Source organism: Ursus americanus, chromosome 11 (assembly GCF_024610735.1).
Source record: "Ursus americanus isolate L20-20 chromosome 11, mUrsAme1.1.p, whole genome shotgun sequence".
In the NCBI taxonomy this organism is placed as follows: domain Eukaryota; kingdom Metazoa; phylum Chordata; class Mammalia; order Carnivora; family Ursidae; genus Ursus; species Ursus americanus.
This window is the reverse complement of record NC_142137.1, coordinates 66,537,919-66,556,914: the sequence shown is the minus strand read 5'-3', so window position 1 is coordinate 66,556,914 and position 18,996 is coordinate 66,537,919. Positions and strand designations below refer to the sequence as shown.

The following is an 18,996-nucleotide window of genomic DNA, read 5'->3' as shown; positions in this document are numbered from 1 at the left end:
TGTCCGACTCTTGGTTTCAACTCAGGTCACTATCTCAGGGTTGTGAGATCGAGTCCCGCGTCAGGCTCCACATGGAGCATGAAGCCTGCTTAATATTCTCCCTTTCCCTCTCCCTCTGCCCCTCCACCCCCTGACACATGCTGTCTCTCTAAATAAATAAATAAAATTGACGTCAAGTTGTTTAAGGCACAGGTAAACAAAACGCCAGGCAGCTGCTCCCTCATCTGCCCCAGGTCTTTCCTGCAGAGATGATCACTAAATAAAGAGTGGGAAGAAAAGACCATCCCACCAGCACTTCCTGTGGGGCCCCAGTAACTGGGTGGGGGTTTCTGTAAAGCCCAGTGACCAAGCCCCTGATCCACTCCTGCCCAAGGTGAGGAAGTCGAGGAAAGGCAGGGACAGCCATAGGCATCCTTGTTACTCTTAATAAACCTCTCTGTGCAGAGTGGAGAACAGAGGGCAACCCCATCCCAAATCCCCATACTTCACTTGATGGCTTGAAAAGCCTAGAATTCCAGTCTATTCCAGAGGACTGCACACATTTCACGTGGAATTTGTGAGGCACGGGAAGGCAAGTCTGCATCATGCAAAGCAGCGGGCTCCACCCCAGCCCCTGACTTGGCCACTGGAAGGGGGGCCCCGCCAATTTGTGTGTGAACAGGCCCTTCAGGTGGTTCTGCTCTATGTTCAGGTTTAAAAACCAGTGGCCTCATCAATAGCACGGAATTTGACCATATGAAAAACATTAATGTCATTAAAAACAAAAATGATTCTGTTTAGGTTTTCCAGATGATTCCATCATTTATAACTTTACAATTACATTGATAGAAACAAAAAGAACCCTGCTGAGAGTATACTTTGCATTATTACAGTGCCTCGTACTGAGTAAGCACTCAAGTATATGGTGAATACGTGAAAAATGAATGAACGTATGAGGTTCTCCAAAGAAATGATGAAGCTAAAACCCATCCTCCCTTTTCTCTGAAGTGATCCGAAGCAAGATAAACAATACCAATAGCTCTGAGAGATTCTAACAACCATTTAGGTCCAATTCTGTGTCCTTTAAATCTGTGCTGCCCTATATGCTAGCTGCTAGACACGTGTGAGCACTTGGAACGTGAGTAGTCCACACCGAATGTGAGTAGTCCACACCTAATGTCAGTAGTAAGCACTGAACGCGAGTAGCCCACACTGAACGTGAGTAGCCCACACTGAATGCGAGTAGCCCACACTGAACGTCCACACTGAACGCGAGTAGCCCACACTGAACGTCCACACTGAACGCGAGTAGCCCACACTGAACGCGAGTAGCCCACACTGAACGTCCACACTGAACGCGAGTAGCCCACACTGAATGCGAGTAGCCCACACTGAACGTCCACACTGAACGCGAGTAGCCCACACTGAACGTCCACACTGAACGCGAGTAGCCCACACTGAACGCGAGTAGCCCACACTGAACGTCCACACTGAATGCGAGTAGCCCACACTGAACGCGAGTAGCCCACACTGAACGTCCACACTGAAAGCGAGTAGCCCACATTGAACGCGAGTAGCCCACACTGAACGTCCACACTGAACGCGAGTAGCCCACACTGAACGCGAGTAGCCCACACTGAACGCGAGTAGCCCACACTGAACGTCCACACTGAACGTGAGTAGCCCACACTGAACGCGAGTAGCCCACACTGAACGTCCACACTGAAAGCGAGTAGCCCACACTGAACGCGAGTAGCCCACACTGAACGTCCACACTGAACGCGAGTAGCCCACACTGAACGCGAGTAGCCCACACTGAACGCGAGTAGCCCACACTGAACGTCCACACTGAACGTGAGTAGCCCACACTGAACGCGAGTAGCCCACACTGAACGTCCACACTGAAAGCGAGTAGCCCACATTGAACGCGAGTAGCCCACACTGAACGTCCACACTGAACGCGAGTAGCCCACACTGAACGCGAGTAGCCCACACTGAACGTGAGTAGCCCACACTGAATGCGAGTAGCCCACACTGAACGTCCACACTGAACGCGAGTAGCCCACACTGAACCCGAGTAGCCTACACCGAACGCGAGTAATCCACATTGAATGTTCTGTGAACGCAAAATAACACTTCAGAAAGATTCAATTCCAAAATTTTAAAAAAGGAATGTAAAATATATCATTAGTATTTTTTAATATTGAATACATGTTGAAATGATGATATTTTGGATACACTGGGTTAAAGTAAATATATCATTAAAATTAATTTTACCTGTTCCTTTTCATTTTTTCAAATGTCACTACTGGAATGTTTACAACTACACATTTGGCTTGCATTGTATTTCTATTGGATGTGCTGCGCGGTATTTTTTTTTTAAGATTGTATCGATTTATTTATTTTACAGAGAGAGAGAGTGTGAGGGGAGGCACAGAAGGAGAGGGAGAGAATCTCAAGCAGACTCCGAGCTGAGCATGGAGCCCGACCCTGGGCTCCATCTCACGACCCTGAGATCATGACCTGAGCTGAAACCAAGAGCCGGACGCATCACTGACTGAGCCACCCAGGCGCCCCTGTGCTGCTCAGCATTGCTCCAAGTGTGTTACTTTCGCCACGGGGGGCTTTAGTCCACTTCTACTCTATTGCTTTCTCTTGAGTATAAGGAGCAATCCATCCATCACTCACTCAAGCACCCTTGGATTTCAAGTTTCCATCCTTAGAAGAAAATAAAGAGATTTTTTGAAGTGCGCACTCCAGATTTTGATGGTATGTAGCATGGCACTCATCTACTTGCACTTGTTTTCTCCTAGACAGTATTACTCTACAGCCTCCAAATAAATGGTCTTCACTTCTGTCCACCTCTGTAAGTTAGATTTTTGGGGGGGGAGCCTAGGAAGGTAAATTTGGATAAATAAACGGATGTGAGGAATTTTTCCCCAAGCAAACATGATGAGGGAAAGAGCCCTCGCTAGAGGGGCCCCCCATTCTCCCACCGAGTGCCTTCTACCCTCTGAGTGCTGGCAGCAAGTGAGTCCCGCGCTCAGCTCAAACTCTGGACAACACAGTAGGTGTGAGTCTACTCGTATTCTCAAGGTCAGACCTTGTCTACCAGAAACACAAAATCACAGTTATCTACCTCCCGTAGCTTACTTAGTCTCGAGTTTTCCAGGGCACAGAAGAAGGAAAGGGAGCTAGAGTACACATCCGCTCCACCCCAAAAACTGACTGTAAATCTCTAATCTACAGCATTAGATTCTAAAGGAGGAGGAAGAACGTTCACTTGGAAAGCCAACAGTGTGTTGGCTTGATTATAACAAAGTTTTGGAGGGTGATTATTGTGGCAAAGTACCCCATTGATATCACAGAGCGTGCAGGCCCATAAATGACAGACGGCTGTCAAGGACCAGGTGAGGGATAAGCAGAGACACTAAGAGTAGGTTATTTAGCAAGTGGCTCTCAGTGAAGTCGGGTCCCTAGTGTAGACTCCAGCCACAAAACACTCAAAACATGTAGATGTTTTATGAAGCAGAATGTGGGATGGATCCCTAGACTGTTTAAAAAAAAAAAGAAAGAAAGAAAAGAAGAAAAAAAAGAGAAAAGCTCTTCCCAAGAAAAGTTCAGGGAGCGCCTACTGCTTCTTTGAGCATAGCAGTTCTCTCAGTCTTCTCTCCTGCCCCCCCTTCCCGGGGGCCGCTAATCCTTTCCTGGCCCTGCACCTGCTTGCCTCCGTTTCCTCCCAGCGCGTCCCGGCCGCCTCCTCGCTCTGGTCCATTTCCTCTCTCCGCACTGGGAGCTTGTTTCCTTTTATTCCCGAGCCGCCTTTCATGCTACTCCACACTTGTAATAAGAAAATGCCTCCCACTTCCAGGCACAAAGAGCCTGCCCACTCTTCTGATGAACCGCCTCCAGCGGGATTTCTTTCCTGAAAAGCCATTCTTGTCCTCCCCTCCTCCTCATGCCCGGCACATGCACCAGTGTGGCTGCCTTGCGGTTCCGGAGCCTGTTTTGCCGAACACGCCCTGCTCATTCTTGGATGAAGTGCCTTATCTTTGACTTCCCCCTAAAACCTATTGACCAACTGACTCATTCCCTCACTCAGAAGAGCTACTGTTCCATCATTTTGCTTTATCCTCCCAAGGACACCAGTTAAAGTAGTAATATGAGTAACAGTCCAGGGAGTCGCTTATCTCTTATATCGTGGCACCTATAGTTTACTTGTTGAATTTCCACAGGTGTGTGTGCAGCTTTGCATTCTAAAATTCTTCACAGAACACATCGTTTTTCTTGTTTAAGTAGTTGAACAGGCTAACTAACCTTCTAGAATATTCAGGTTCCAGGATTTTCATGGTCAAGCTAAGGAGGAGGAAGGATTGATTTCTAGACTCATAGGATGAGAACACTGCAATGGATCTTTGCACTTAGTGGGTCTACTTTATATGCACTAAAATCAAGGCTCAGAGAAGTTAAAACACTTCTCAGGGTCACACAGCCAGTGGAAAAGCTGGGATGCAGGCTCAGCCAACTTAGCTCGAGAGCCTGGGCTCATAACCATACATTTTACTTGATAAAAAAAGTATAGGGGCCTTGAAATCTGTAAAGCACTGTCAAAAGAGAAGGTATGTATCACAGAGTTATCATTAATAAGTAATAATAAGGGAAAAGATGCCACTTACAGGCACTGTAAGGAGGCTGCCTCACCGAATGCTCAAAGTAAATGAATCCGTAGTTAGCCAAACTCCTGGAATCCTGACAGTCCTGGGAGCTTCGGAGAAGAGGAAGCAAACGCTGACTGGTGGAGAGGAACAGCACAGGCTGGTCCCCGGGCCCCGGGTAAGAGTGAGAGCATCAGGGCTGTGCTTCTCGGCTTTCAAGGGTCTTGTTAAAACTGCAGATTCGGAGTCAGTACGTGGAGTGGGCCCTGAGGATCTGCATTTCTTTCTTTTTTTTTCTTTTAAAGATTTTATTTATTTGACAGAGGTAGACAGCCAGCGAGAGAGGGAACACAAGCAGGGGGAGTGGGAGAGGAAGAAGCAGGCTCCCAGCGCGAGGAGCCCAATGTGGGGCTCGATCCCAGAACGCCGGGATCACTCCCTGAGCCGAAGGCAGACGCTTAACGACTGAGCCCCCCCAGGCGCCCCAGGTTCTTCATTTCTAATAAGCTCCCGGGAGACGCTGATGTTGTTCCTCCATGGACCTCTCCTTGTGTAGCAAGGAGTTAGGGATTTGGTTTCAGAAGCAAAAATGCCAAACAATAGGCGTAAATACCTGTCTCTCTTGAGCCTCAGTGTACCTGTCTGCAAATGAAGGAGAGGGCCAGGATGATCTCCACAACTGCTGAGGTCCCTTTAAGCTGGAAGGTTCTATGACTCAGAGCATTGCTGAGGACCAGCCTACCTGGAGTACCGGAGGTGGGTTTCCCAAGTTCTTTCATCAACAGGATCTGTGCATCTCAGTGCCCCTGGCTGGGGAAGGGCGGGCCTCTAATTTCCACGATCACGCGCCAGGCCCTTGCTCTTTCCTCTGGCATGTTCTTAAGCCACGTGTTCCCAATTTTTCCATCCCTTTGGTGCCACTTGAGCCTTTCCTTCCCCTTATAGCTTCTGGCTTCCTCTGCTCTCTCGCAGTTGACCTATTCCTCACCCTGGTTCGTTCATCATCCTCCCGCCCTTCACAGCCTTGTATATGAGAATGGATTATAATTACAGTACACTTCTTCTTCTGTCCTCTTCCTTCTCTTCTTCCTCCCTCCCTCCCTTCCTTCCTCCCTCCCTCCCTTCCTTCCTTCCGGCAAAGCATGTCAATCTTGCTCTGTGCCATCCCTCTGGTGATTTAACAGACTCTAAAGAATGTGACATTTGTGTGGTGAGAGAGATAGAGTCATTTCCCCTCATCTGCAATGAAGTGATACCTTTGCTTTCAGGGAGGGTTCATTAATTCTCTAGAAGAGATTTCAAATCTGTACATATGTACACTTACGTAAGTCAAACCTTCAACTTACTGAGACTTATTATATTAAAAGAGACACTCAGAGGCTTCAGGATGGGAAGTACAGAAGTCACCAAAATACCTGTGTGTATTTAGGAATTCAGACTTGGGGGCTCAGGGCAATGGGGACAAGAAAGTGGGATCTCAGCAAGTGAAACAGTGTCCCTTGGCTCAGTTTCTCTTCCCGTAAAAAGGAGGAAAATACCACTGGCCACCCACAAAGCTATCTGGAGGATGGTGAAGGCAGTTCTATAAAGAGCATCCCAGAGGAGGGGAGCCGCTGGGTGCTTTTCCTCTGTCGTTAAAATTCTCCATTTCAGCCATCACAGGAAATTGTCCTAACCTCACAAACAAGCGAATGCATTTACATCCAAAACCGGCCTCGGGTCCAACACATGGTACATTCCCACAAGTTCGTGTTTCTACAGGAAGAAGAAATAATATAGGCTTCAAAGAACATCCTGGATGAAAAACACCCAGCCTCCCAAATCCTTCGGAAAAACAAAAATCTCCGACTCCTTCCTTCCCTCAGAACTAGAGCCTTCAAAATCTTGTGGTATTTCCCCAAATACCACAATTTTGAATTGTGACATCTGGTTCCCAGCTCTCCCAGGCTGGATTTTTTTTTTTTAAAGAGACAATCAGGAATTTTGACATTCTAAGTTGCACCTTGCGTTGGTGTAGGAGAATAACTGCCTACCCTTCCCTGGCATCCGTACACACTACATGATTCTAGCATTTTCCCTCAAACAAGGAATCTACTTTTTGTTTTAGTCCCCAGATGCCATTTTCTTCATAGGCCTTGTCTCTTCCAGAATGTATTTCAGATATGGTGGGACACCCTACTCCCCCCTCCCCTTAACTCATTCATGAGCATCACAGGACATCGGCAAGAGCCCCAAAGGACAGAAGGCCCCTATATCTGCAGGCAGTTTCAAGAGGGGCATTAGATTGTCTGGACGTTCCCTGACGTTCTACTCTCTCCACGCAACTGGGCCCAGGATTTGAGAAGCAGGCCCTGCAGCCAAGACGTACTGGACACAGCTCTTTATTTCTACGCCCTGGATGTGATGGAGGAGTCAGCCAACAGGATGGGAAAGCTGGATGATGTCCACAGTCTGGGGGAGAGAAAATAACTTAGGGGAAATGGCAAGTGCTACTTGCTCCAGTAAGACCAGAAATCTCTCGCTCGGGGCCCGGCTCCCCAGTGCAGCGAGATGGTGGGCAGTGGTTAAAAGCACAGGGGTGTGATGGCCGATGGGCCTGTGTTTCCAGTTCTGGCCAAATGACCTTTGGCCAACCACTTTCCTTTCTGAGCACTGGCTTTCCTGTGAATACAATAGGGACAACAGTATCTAAACACCATGGAGTGGATGTTGGGAGTGTCAAGGAGGTCATACGGCATGGAGCTGAGCATGTTACCTGGCACAAGAGAAACACTCAATGAAAAATAGCTGTTCCTATTATCATACCTTTTATTATGGACAAACAAGAGAGAATATTCTATTGCCACGGGCACGGGGAAATGCTTAAAGTCCCAAAGCTGATGAAGTGGCATCATCGCTAGTACGTAACGAACGGGGCAGGAAGCAAACAGCAAGGGAGAGATAATGGAAAGGCGGAAGGAATCCCGCCCAGGCAGGTGTAGTTCAAGTCCAAACAGAGTTCCTGGGCCTGGCCGAATGTTCATGAAATGCTGAAATGTCCACTGCAGATAACGATTACAAAGAGGTTACACTGGGGTGATTTCGGAGACGAGCAGGGAGATGCAAACAGGATTTGGGGGAAAGGGGCAGAAAATATCGCCTTCTGGAAAGAAAACTGACAAAAGCCAATCAAATTAACCCCCAACGATCCTGCTCCTTCTCTTTCTGGACGTTCTACATTGCGGGTATCCAGGGTACAACACACAAAGTAACACCAAGTGTCAGGAAGATTTAACCACAGATCCATCACAGACAACAGACTCATCACGAGGCCAAAAATAAACGAAGCCATCACATTTTAAAGCAATTTCATGGTGAATATTACCAGTAGAAATAACCAACACAAAAAGAAACCAGTATTGACTTCAAAAAATTAAATCACCAGGAAAATCTATCTTAGTGGAAGTCATAGTTCTATAAGAAAATTCCTAATGGCAACTTTCATGATATAAAAAAAACCTGATTGAGAAAAAACTTAGTTACAAATTTTATGCAGAAAATAAATTACTCCAATTAAAATAATTTTAGTAAAATGAAAACAGAAATGGGAGAAAACTGGAAATAGTGTGGCTTTACAATAGAGAACATTGATTAAGGTCTTCAATTGGCTTAGACTATTCTCAGAAAGTATTTTCTTCCACAAAAATCCATCAGTGTTGTTAAAATTCCAATTAAAATGTTTCTACTCGTAAACACAGAATTAGGATGTCTCTAGGGAAAAAAACTCCAGCAAGTCAAGTTGGCGGATGAAAACATCCTGTTCCCATGAACTCTTCCCAGGAATTGCGCTATGTGGGACAGTGCACAACCCAGGCCGGGCGGCCAGTGTTTCCTCGGGATCAGGAAACTGCCCTGCTTCCTAAACATCTCATCTAGAGGATATCCAGTCCAAGGACTAATTTGGGAAATAATGAAAGATAAACTTTCATCTTAGAAATGGTGATTGGTTCTGAGTACTTCAAGAGAAGTTGTTGATGAGAATCTGACCAAAAGAGTAGGGGTTAGGGGATGAGAGAGAAGAAGAGGAAGAGGAGGAGGGAAGTGAAGGGAGGAGAAGGGGGAGCTAGAGAAATAGGGGAAGGAGCGGGGAGAGGAGGAGGGGGAGGAGGGGGAGGGAGGGGAGGAGGGGGAGGAGGAGGAGAGGAAGGAGAAGGGAGAGAGAGAGGAAGAGGAGAAGGAGAAGACAGAGGAGGAGGGGGAGAAGTAGGAGGGAGAGGAGGCTGGGAGGAGGAGGAGGAGGGGGAAGAGAAGAGGAAAGAGGAGGAGGGGGAAGAGGAAGAGAGAGAGGAAAGGAGAGAGAAGAGGAAAGAGAAAGAGGGAGACAGAGACAGAGGAAGACAGAGAGAGAAGGGAGACTCGCGTGCCCACCGTGTCCCACCTACTCTAACTCACCAAGAAAAGGTGCAGAGGGGGGCAATACTTCAGACACTGATCCCGCCACCGCACAGGTGAGTTTTTGAAGACTGCCCTGCTTCCTTTGATCTGATTCTACCCTCACTAAGCAACCACTTGATCTTTGATCAATTGATCATCTTTTTCTTTTACGGATCCTGCCTTTGGTGTCGTACCTAAGAACTCTGTGGTGTCAGGATCACTGTGACACGGGGAGAGAGTTTCCTAAGTGACCAGCCTCACTTTGGGAGCCTGACAAGCCGAGCTCACATTTCGGCTCCTCCTGGACTCCCTCTCTTGGGGTCCTCTGGACTGCTGAGGGCTGGGAGGAGACAATATGCATAACGAAAAGCAGAGATGCAGACCCACCACTTTCCCCCATTTCGATCCCTGGAAAGGTCTATCCCTACTTGAAATGCTTTGATCCTGTGATTTATAACTAATGCAGTGTCTCATCATTTCTTTCTAGCCCCAGATCAGTTGCTTAGTATCTTATCATCCCCAAGTGAATCGAAAAAACGGAGTTTCCCAAGTGTCGCGTTTCCAAGCAGGACTTCAGGGACCCCAGTGAGACCTCCCTGCACCCCCACTGCCATTCTTGGATGTCTTGTCATGACATGGCGGCAAAGTCATGAATCAGGAAAGGTCTTTCAGAAAAAAAGAAGGGTATGGCATTTCAAGAGTCTGTAACAGACTCAGACGCAGGGCCTCCTACTCCTAACCCCCCCCCCCCCCAAGAAATCTGAAGACAGGGAAGCTGGTCCCACCCTTGGGACAACTTCACTCCATTACTCAGATGGGTTTCAAGTGGCTACCATGGGCTCCTATAAGGAGAGATCTCCTACAGATAATTAAAATTAATAACTAATAATAAGAAGTTTCCAAAGCTAATCTTCATTTTTCCTCCTTCAGCTAGATAGCACAAAATAAATGTGCTAAGATTTCATTGAAACATAATCTTATTCTCCACAGCCAAGCAATACAGGGGAGGACTCCTAATAAAGAGTTAGACCAGCTCTGCCATTTATTCCTATCACATGGCAGGTGGCGAATTCCTTTATGATAGTCTATGTATGTGGAAGGTGAGGAGAGAACTGAGTGGGAAATAGAAGATTTTTTCTTTTTAAAAACACAAAAACAAAAACCCCAACCATTTACTGAGCTGATCCTGAGAAGAACCTTCTAGGATATGTGTCATTATTCTCATTTTAAAACTAGCCTAATGTCATACAACTAGAGACGAGTGGGTCCCTCCTCCTCTTCGGCTCCATCTTCCTCCCCTCTCCCCTTCCTCTCCTTCTCTTTTTCAGTTTATTGTGCTATAACTTACAAACCTAACAGTTATCCTCTGGAAGTGTGCAATAACATGACCTTTAATAAATGTACTGGGCCGTGCCACCAGCACCCCAGTCCAGTCTTAGACCACTTTCACCATTCCAGCAAGTTCTCTCACGACCAAGTGCAGCGAACCTCACTCCTGCCCCCACCCCCGGCAATCACTCATCTGCTTTCTGTCTCTGAAGATTTGCCCTTTCTGGACGTTTCATACACATGGAATTACACAATAGGTAGCCTTATGATCTGGCTTCTTTCACTTAGTGTGTTTTTGCCGTTTAACCATGTTGTAGCATGTGTCAACATGGGGCTCCTTTTTATGACTTAATGGTATTCTCCCATGTGGATATACCATGAGTTGTTCATCAGTTTGCCCACTGATGGACAAGTGGGTCGTTTCCAGTTTGGGGGCATTAGGTACAGTGCACATCAGGGACGCAGGTTTTCATTTCTCTTGGATATATACCTAGAAACAGACTTGCTGGGTTATATGGTAATCTCTTCTTAACTTCTTGAGGAATTTTGAGGAGGTGTTTTCCAAAGTGGCTGCACCATTCTACAGCCCCACCAGTAAAGCATGAGGGTTCCAATTTCTCCATATCGTCACCGGCATTTGTTATTGTCAGTCTTGGATTAGAGCCATTCTAGTGGGTGTGAAGTGGTACGTTATTGTGGTTTTGATTTGCATTTCCCTCTTTTCACGTGTTCATTGGCCATTCATATATCTTCTTTGGAAAATGTCTGTTCAAATCCTTTACTCATTTTAATTGGGTTGTTTGTCTTATTATTGAGTTGTAAGAGATCTTAATATATTCTAGATACAAGTACAAGATACTTTTGTCAGGTATATGATGTGCAAATACTTCTTTTTTCCAGTCTGTGGCTTGTCTTTCTGGTTTCTTAATGGTATCTTTTGAAGCACAAAAGTTTTTAATTTGATGAACTCCAATTTATTATCTTTTTATTTCTACAGATCATGCTTTTGGTGCCTATGTAAGAACTCTAATTTTTTAAAAGATTTATTTATTTTAGAGAGAGAGCATGTGTGAGCATGAGTGGGGGGGAGAGGCAGAGGGAGAGAGAGAATCCTCATGCAGATTCTGTGTGGAGCATGGAGCCCAGTGGGGCTCAATTGCTGGACCCTGAGATAGTGACATGAACTAAATCAAGAGTTGGCCCCTTAACTCACCGAGCCACCCAGGCATCCCTATGTAAGAACTCTTTGCCTGACCCAAGGTCATTAAAATTTTCTCTTCGTTCCCTTCAGAAGTTTTAGAGTTTTAGCTCTTATACTGAGGTCTACGATCCATTTAGAATTAAATTGTATGTATGGTGTGAGGTAAGGATTCAAATTCATCTTTCTACATATGGACAGCCGATTTCTTTACTTGTTATGGGTTTCTTAAGCTTTTCTTTTTCTTTTTGAGTCATTCTTTTGGTAATTGTGGCTTGCTAAGAATTTTTCCATTCATCTAAGTTGTCTAATTTGTGGCATTAGGTTAAAATCCTTTTAATATCTGTAGGGTCAGTGGCAATACCTCTGCTTTCTTCCCTGATTTTGGTAATTTGTATCTTCTCTGTGTCTTTTTTGGGAAGGGGTGGAGAATAGTAGAGTTAAAGATTTGTCAATTTCATTAATCTTCTCAAACAACTAACTTTTGGTCTCACTCATTTTCTCTGTTGTTTTCTGTACTCTATTTCATCGATTTCCACTCTCATCTTTAATACTGCCTTATTACAGCTTGCCATGAGTTTAGTTTGCTCTTTTTCTAGTTTCTTAAGGTGAAAGTTTCAGTTACTGATTTCTTTTTTCCATACTTCACTCCAAAGCAAATTAGCCCCTCAGACAGGTAAGCTGCTGGTTTTCAGTCTGCCCTGTCCAGGTAGAAATTCCTCACCTTTGGAATTCAGATGGGGATTGGAGCAGCCCCAGGTGAGACTGTCATAGACACCCACTATTCTTACCCAAAGTCCAGGAGATTTTCATGGATAACTGCCCCTCAATACAGTTGAATTCTAGAGCCATGAAATTACTGCAACTATTTTGTTCAGTTTTCTTGCTGCCTCTTGGGGAAGGAATGTGCAGAGCAACTCATATCTGCCGTGCTGTCCTGTCTCTAAAGAGCTTCTACTCGCCCTCATCTGAAACAAGATTTGGTTTCATCCTTTACCCATCTAGTACTTTCACAGATTCTGTGTCTCTGGGGGCATGGGGCAGAGCTGGTTTTAAAAATACTTATGTTGAAAAATACTGTTCTGAGGGGCGCCTGGGTGGCACAGCGGTTAAGCGTCTGCCTTCGGCTCAGGGCGTGATCCCGGCGTTGTGGGATCGAGCTCCACGTCAGGCTCCTCTGCTATGAGCCTGCTTCTTCCTCTCACACTCCCCCTGCTTGTGTTCCCTCTCTCGCTGGCTGTCTCTATCTCTGTCAAATAAATAAATAAAATCTTTAAAAAAAAAAAAAGAAAAAGAAAAATACTGTTCTTAGGTTATCAACTCAAAACCAAAAAAAAAAAAAAAACTTTAGTGAATCACTCAACTTCCTCAATATTAACAAGGATGGACAGAAACTCTGTACCTCTTAGAATCTGCATTTAGAATAGAGAATTCCAGTGGCATTCTTTATCAGCTCTAGTACCTAATCTTGCTGATTTCACGGATGCTCCTTGCACTCACTGAAAGCTGGGACAGAAAATAGGACTGCACCAGGAAAATGCTTCAAGGCCAGTGAAAGAGCTGGGCACTCTATGCACTACTTGATTAGAGGATTTTCAAGCTGTGTGCTAAGCTGACGTGCGTACAGACTATGCAGTTTCCATAGGCCCAGTTCTGTTCCTGAAGGAAACTGGGCCTGTCTCTTCCCCATCACAGGGCACCCTGGAAAGAATAAAGGCTGAGATCCAGGAGACCTGGGTTCAAGGCTTTGGCTCTGCCACTTTCTCCCATTTAACCTCTTTGGGGCTCTGTTTCCTTATTTGCAAAATGGATGTAATAATAAAGTCTTCTTCCCAAACTGGCTTGGGTATGATCAATTCAGTGATAGCGTGGATGGCCTTTACAAATGATTCACATGCTATAAATGTAAGGCTTCAAATTATGAATTAATACATAATTAATGTCTTGAAATTCCAAGATGCACTGGCTAAGAAAGAGACTGTCTCTCCCCTGCTAGTTCTTCCTTCCTCTGCTTCCCTGCCTCAGGACACAAGAACCCCAGTGTCAGCACCCCAGCAGACCACCGCCATACACTCCCATCATGAATTCCTTTACTGCTCCCCTCCCGCACGGCCAGGATGAAGGATAGAGGCAGATGCCCAGAGGACACAGCCATGCTTTGGTACCTGGGGATGGCAGCCCACAGCACATGCTGCTTCTCGAGACCCACACTCCTATCTCTTGATACCAGAAAGCCGGGGCCTTTAGGCTGAGCGAGGCTGGGAAGAGAAGCCCAGGGAGTAGAAGGAACAGCAGGAGGGAAGTGTCAGGTGGGTTATTATGCTAAGCTTTGCATTCACACAGAGTCACCACAGCCCCTCTGCCACTCTTGTCAAATTATCATCGCATCACTGCAAAGCTACACGTTTGCAAGTACAAACTGATAAGAGCAAGAGAGGCTCTCTTTTTAACTAAAAATAGAACTTTAAAAGTTTGCCCCATGGGGGATTAGGATTTGTTTTAATATGTTTAAAATGGGTCGCTGTAAAAGTTTTACATTTCAACACAGGGTTCCAATATCTAAGGAAAACGAAAGCTATTCATCTCCATATATATCACAAATATATATCTTCGTTGCCTTAATAAAGAAGTTCTGGGTTCTAGGCCGGATAAACGAGATAGCAGGGGAAGACCTGACCTCCCCAGGTTTCTGGCATGGAAACCAGCAGTACATATGATGATCATAAAGGGAACGGAGGGCAGTCACCTACAACTACTGGTCTTTCACGACAGAGCCTCCTGCTCAGCGGGGCTTGGGTTTCAAAAAAAGATCGGGACCCAGAGCGTGCTGATGGTGGTGCCTCCAGCACGCCAGCCCCTGGCCTTACCTCCAACCACCTCACATCCCACCTCCTACTCAGGCTGTCCTGCCGCCGAGGGAACAAGGACTTCCCGGACGCCTCCCCGGTTACACACCTCTGTCCAGCGCCCTGCCTGCCCCTCCTGCACGGGCACCTTGGCCCGTCCTCCCACACGGTGGCCAAGCCCCGGTGGGAAGGGACCCGAGGCTAAGGGCAGCCCTTTGGGGTTACCTATTTGTCTCTCCAGGTCGGCGGCTTCATCGGGCGTGGCTCGTGGAAGGACTCCCGGGTCACTGAAGCTGGTGCGAAGCAGAGTCCCCATCACAAAGAAGAAGAGGATGCCACCAACCACAGGGATGGCGGGGGTGATTTTTACTGCTAGATACGGGCAGCTGCCAACAGGTTGGAAAGGTGGGTGGGAGGGGGAGGGAGAGAAGAAAGGAAATATAATGTCAGTAATCAACAGCGAGTGGTCTATATTTTCCAAGAAGCCAAATGCCTCGTTGGAGGAGCAAAATTGATTTCCATTAAAAATTCATCTACTTTAAGCATTTACATTTGGGGAGGTCTGCAGTTCTCTCTTGTGGACCACTGAACCCTCCCTTCCCAGCTGTAACAACCCAGGCCCTCTGCTCCCACAGTGCTCCTCGGGCAAGATGCTGGCAGGCACGTGAGAATCGTCCTGCTCTGCCATCAGAGTAGGACGTGCAGAGCGTCGACCCTTTGCGGGGTCAATACAGCTCGTGCGTCTGTGTGACCTTCCCGCCCTTCCCGGGAACTGCATAATAGAAGACACCAACTTAGCTCCGTCTTCACCAGACCCAGTCTCTCCTTCCTGAGCCGAACACCTATGTGGCATAAAAAGGCTTGAGAACCGCAAATTCACCCTTCAAAGGCAAGAAACCATTTTTCAATCTTTTGGAGGTAATCTATCCAAAGAGGTTAATGAGCTATGAAAATGAACTTGCAAGCCAGGGTCTGAAGAGACTTAAAGGAATTTAGGCAGCTGGGGTATAACACACTCCTGCTTTCCAGAAGGCGTGTGAGCTACCAGTTGAAGAACATGGCCCAACTCAATTCTATGAAACCTCCTCACTGTCCTCCAGTCCTGGGAGCCGACAAGCAGCAGGGACTGGGATGAATCAGGGAGACTAACGTCTATGCCAGCCGGGCTCTAGGGCAGCTTCAAGCGCTGCACCCTGGCCCACTGTCATCGCCCCTCGATTCCATGCAGGTGGCGAGAGGCAGGGTGAGAACTAGCTCGATGCCTGGAGCTGAGTGAGGGTGGGATCCGCGAGGACCATGGTCAGTCTGTTGTCACCACGTTCAGTCACATCATGGGCAACAAGGAACACAACACAGAATCATAGAATGTGAATATCTGGAATGGAAACCAGCCCCTCAATGGTCTACCCCATCGGGTGATACTCGTGCAGATACTTCAGACGAAACAAAGAGAGGGAGCTGGAGAGGAAAAGATCTGCTCAAGACAAGGAGGTGCACGGGGGGCTCCATCCTGGGAATGTTAGGGACCAGCACCCCACTCCCATAAAGTGAGGTCTCTGATAGGACAGCAAGGGGATCTTGGCAAGGGTCTAGGTGTTGAGGATCAGGGGGCCTGGTCCCTTTGGCTGAGGCCGGCATCAGGCGTGTGAGAACATCTGGTCTTCTAGAGGCATGCTGACTTGGACAGGTGTCTGTGGGTTACTCTGACCTGAAGACCAAAGGCCTCTCCCGAATTCCCTGTTCTAAAAGAACCCAGAGAATTTCCAACAATTTTAAGAGGGGGGAGGAGTGACCCCAACACGACTAGGCCTGTAGTCTCCAGGAGACTCACCCGATTTAGAGAGACAAAAATATGACATTTCTAACCTCTCTTTCATTTCTCCCACACTAACTGCCCGGCAGAAACAGAACGAAACAACCGTCACCGACATCATGCCACACTTCACTCGCTGGATTGTCAAGGGCTCATGGGGAATCGTGAAAAACTGTTCATTGTCATTCCTGCAGCAATATGACCCTACCCAAACTCCCAGACACTTAGAGCCTTTTTGAACATCCTCAGAGCGTCTTGTAGGAAAGCGAATTTGGCAGAGAGCCAGCAGACAAAGAACCCGCTGTGGAAAAAAGGAATACAAGACTGTCCAACCTAAAGACAGCCGCTTTGTGAAGTGTTCAGTTAAATTATGGAAAGGACTGTTTAATCCAACGGATTTTGCTCTGCATTAAAAAAATTGCTTTCCTCGAGTGTTTTCTGGCAAATACTAACATAATTAATACCCTTTAATGGGCTTCCCGTTTTCCTAAAAAATGTGAAAAGCCTCAAGTTGAATAAACAAACATTTAAGAGACGGGGGACACCATAATCTGGCAAATAGCACTTAGTGTCTAATCCTGAATTTGTAAAGGGAACATTTTCTTGCAATAAGATTTAGACAATTAGAAGAGTTTAAAAGATGGCCCTACTCAGGGATTCAATATAAAGCGACAATCGAAATCACATTTACTACTGAAGCAAACTCGGAATCCGAATGTTCATATGGGACTGAATCCCAGCTCATGGTGTGGTGTGGTGCAGTGGGCTCTGGGGATAGGTGCTCTCAGGCGTGCCTGTTATGCTAAGTGTGGCACGTTTGGACGGTGACCTGGAGCTTCTACGAAGAGCTGGTAATAAAGATCAATTGCTGTAAGTCTGTTGATTAAATCTCTGACTGAGATATCTACCTCAAGTTAAGAGCGAGGAGCTCAAACTCTAGAGGGCCATTAAGAGGTATCTGTGTCATAAAATATGACATTATCTTTGCTACACTTATTGTCATATAAAAAACAATCTCCACCATTGTATTAAGCCTTGAAAATGTTCTAGGGTACCAGTCAGAAATGAACATAGTCCCTATCGAAGGCATAAGATTGACCTTGGTACTTATATATCTCTATTTATATTCACCCTAAAATATTTACTTTTTTTTCTTTTCAAGACTTTATTTGAATTCTAGTTAACATATGTGGTAAAACTGGTTTCAGATGTAGAATTTAATGATTCATCACTTACGTACAACACCCAGTGCTCATCACAAGTGCCCTCCTTAATGCCCATCCCCCATCTCGCCCATCCCCCATCCACCTCCCTCCATCAACCTGCAGTTTGTTCCCTATCACAAAGGGTCTCTTATGGTTTGCTTCCCTCTGTTTTTTTTCCCTCTTCCCCTATGTTCATCTGTTTTGTTTCTTAAATCCCACATATGAGTGAAATCGTATGGTGTTTGTCTTTCTCTGATGGACTTATTTCATTTAGCGTAATACCCTTGAGCTCCATCCACATCGTTGCAAATGGTAAGATTTCATTCTTTTTGATGGCTGAGTAATATTCTAGTGTGTGTGTGTGTGTGTGTGTGTGTGTGTGTGTGTGTACCACATCTTCTTTATCTATTCATCTGTTGATGGACATTTGGGCTCTTTCCATAATGTGGCTATTGTTGATAATGTTGCTGTAAACATCGGGGTGCATGTCCCCTTTGAATCAGTAGCCCTAAAATATTTTTTTAGTTTAAAAGAATCTACTCTGGGTGGACTCTGTGTGTGTGTGTGTGTGTGTGTGTGTGTGTGTGTGTTTTATAAAATGGTTAGGGAAATGATTGTGTAGAAGATGATTTTCCAGAATTTAAATTTCAGGCCAAGGTTTCTCCTCTTTCTCCTTATTACTGAGTTTGGATAGGGAATGGTTGGAAGAGTCATCACGCAGGGCAGGCAGGGCACAGCTGGACAACATGACGGGACAGACCGGACAGTAGGATGTGATCCACCACAGGCGTCCGGAGCTGTAATTTATTCAGCTCCACTTGGCTTCTCCAAGGATGGAGGCCACTTCAGTGCTGTTGGAAACCCTGCAAAGGTGATTTAGCAGGTCTCGGGTTACGGAGTATTTGTCTTTTCCTTTTAGGTCTGAAACGTCACATGGTTGACCTCAAAGTCGGCCTGCTCCAAGTCCCAAAGGGGGCCCCCCCAGAGCAAGATGCAGCTAATGTGTGCGCCACGCCCCACACCGTTCCGCGCCGTCCCAGCGCTCCGCACGCACGGCTGCTATCTTTAAGGGCCACTCGCTTCTCCATGCTGACAGCTCCGGAGGCCTCCCCTCGCCTCCCCCTGCCTCTCCTCATCTCCCACCAAGGATGTCCACCACCCCGGTTTGCTAATATGTGACATTCAAAATGAGAGAGCAAAGCCTTTACTTGAGTGTTCTGTCCCCTGGCACGTTCTCATGCCACAGACAACACGCTGTTGGGGGCTTAGGCTACTTGTACCTGAGAGTAGATTCGTTCAGACCCTGTCCGGGAGAGGACGAACTTGGCTGACAAGTGAATGCCTACGCCTGTCAGGGCTTCTGCCAACTGTGTAACCGGCTGTCTGCCACAGAGACACCCTGCGTGAGTCTGAAATACAACTTTCTCTGCTCTTCCTTTTAAACCTACCCCTGCTCCTGCATAAAAACCCAGGCGGGTCCCCTGACTTTTCCAGTCATGAGAAGAAGGGGACAGGAAGTCCTTTGGTCACTTTAAGCAGCAAACAGTGTCGTTTAAGT

General features: G+C 46.5%; 1 protein-coding gene across 5 annotated transcripts in view; it reads right to left on the bottom strand.

Annotated features, from left to right (window-relative positions):
• ZDHHC14 (zDHHC palmitoyltransferase 14) overlaps positions 1 to 18,996 on the bottom strand; it is a 264,790-nt gene that overhangs the window by 98,065 nt on the left and 147,729 nt on the right. For all 5 annotated transcript variants that reach the window (XM_087865617.1, XM_087865614.1, XM_087865616.1 and 2 more), the window contains one exon: positions 14,646 to 14,806. In XM_087865617.1, coding sequence (XP_087721743.1) covers positions 14,646 to 14,806 — 161 coding nt within the window. The remainder of the gene's footprint in view (positions 1 to 14,645; positions 14,807 to 18,996) is intronic.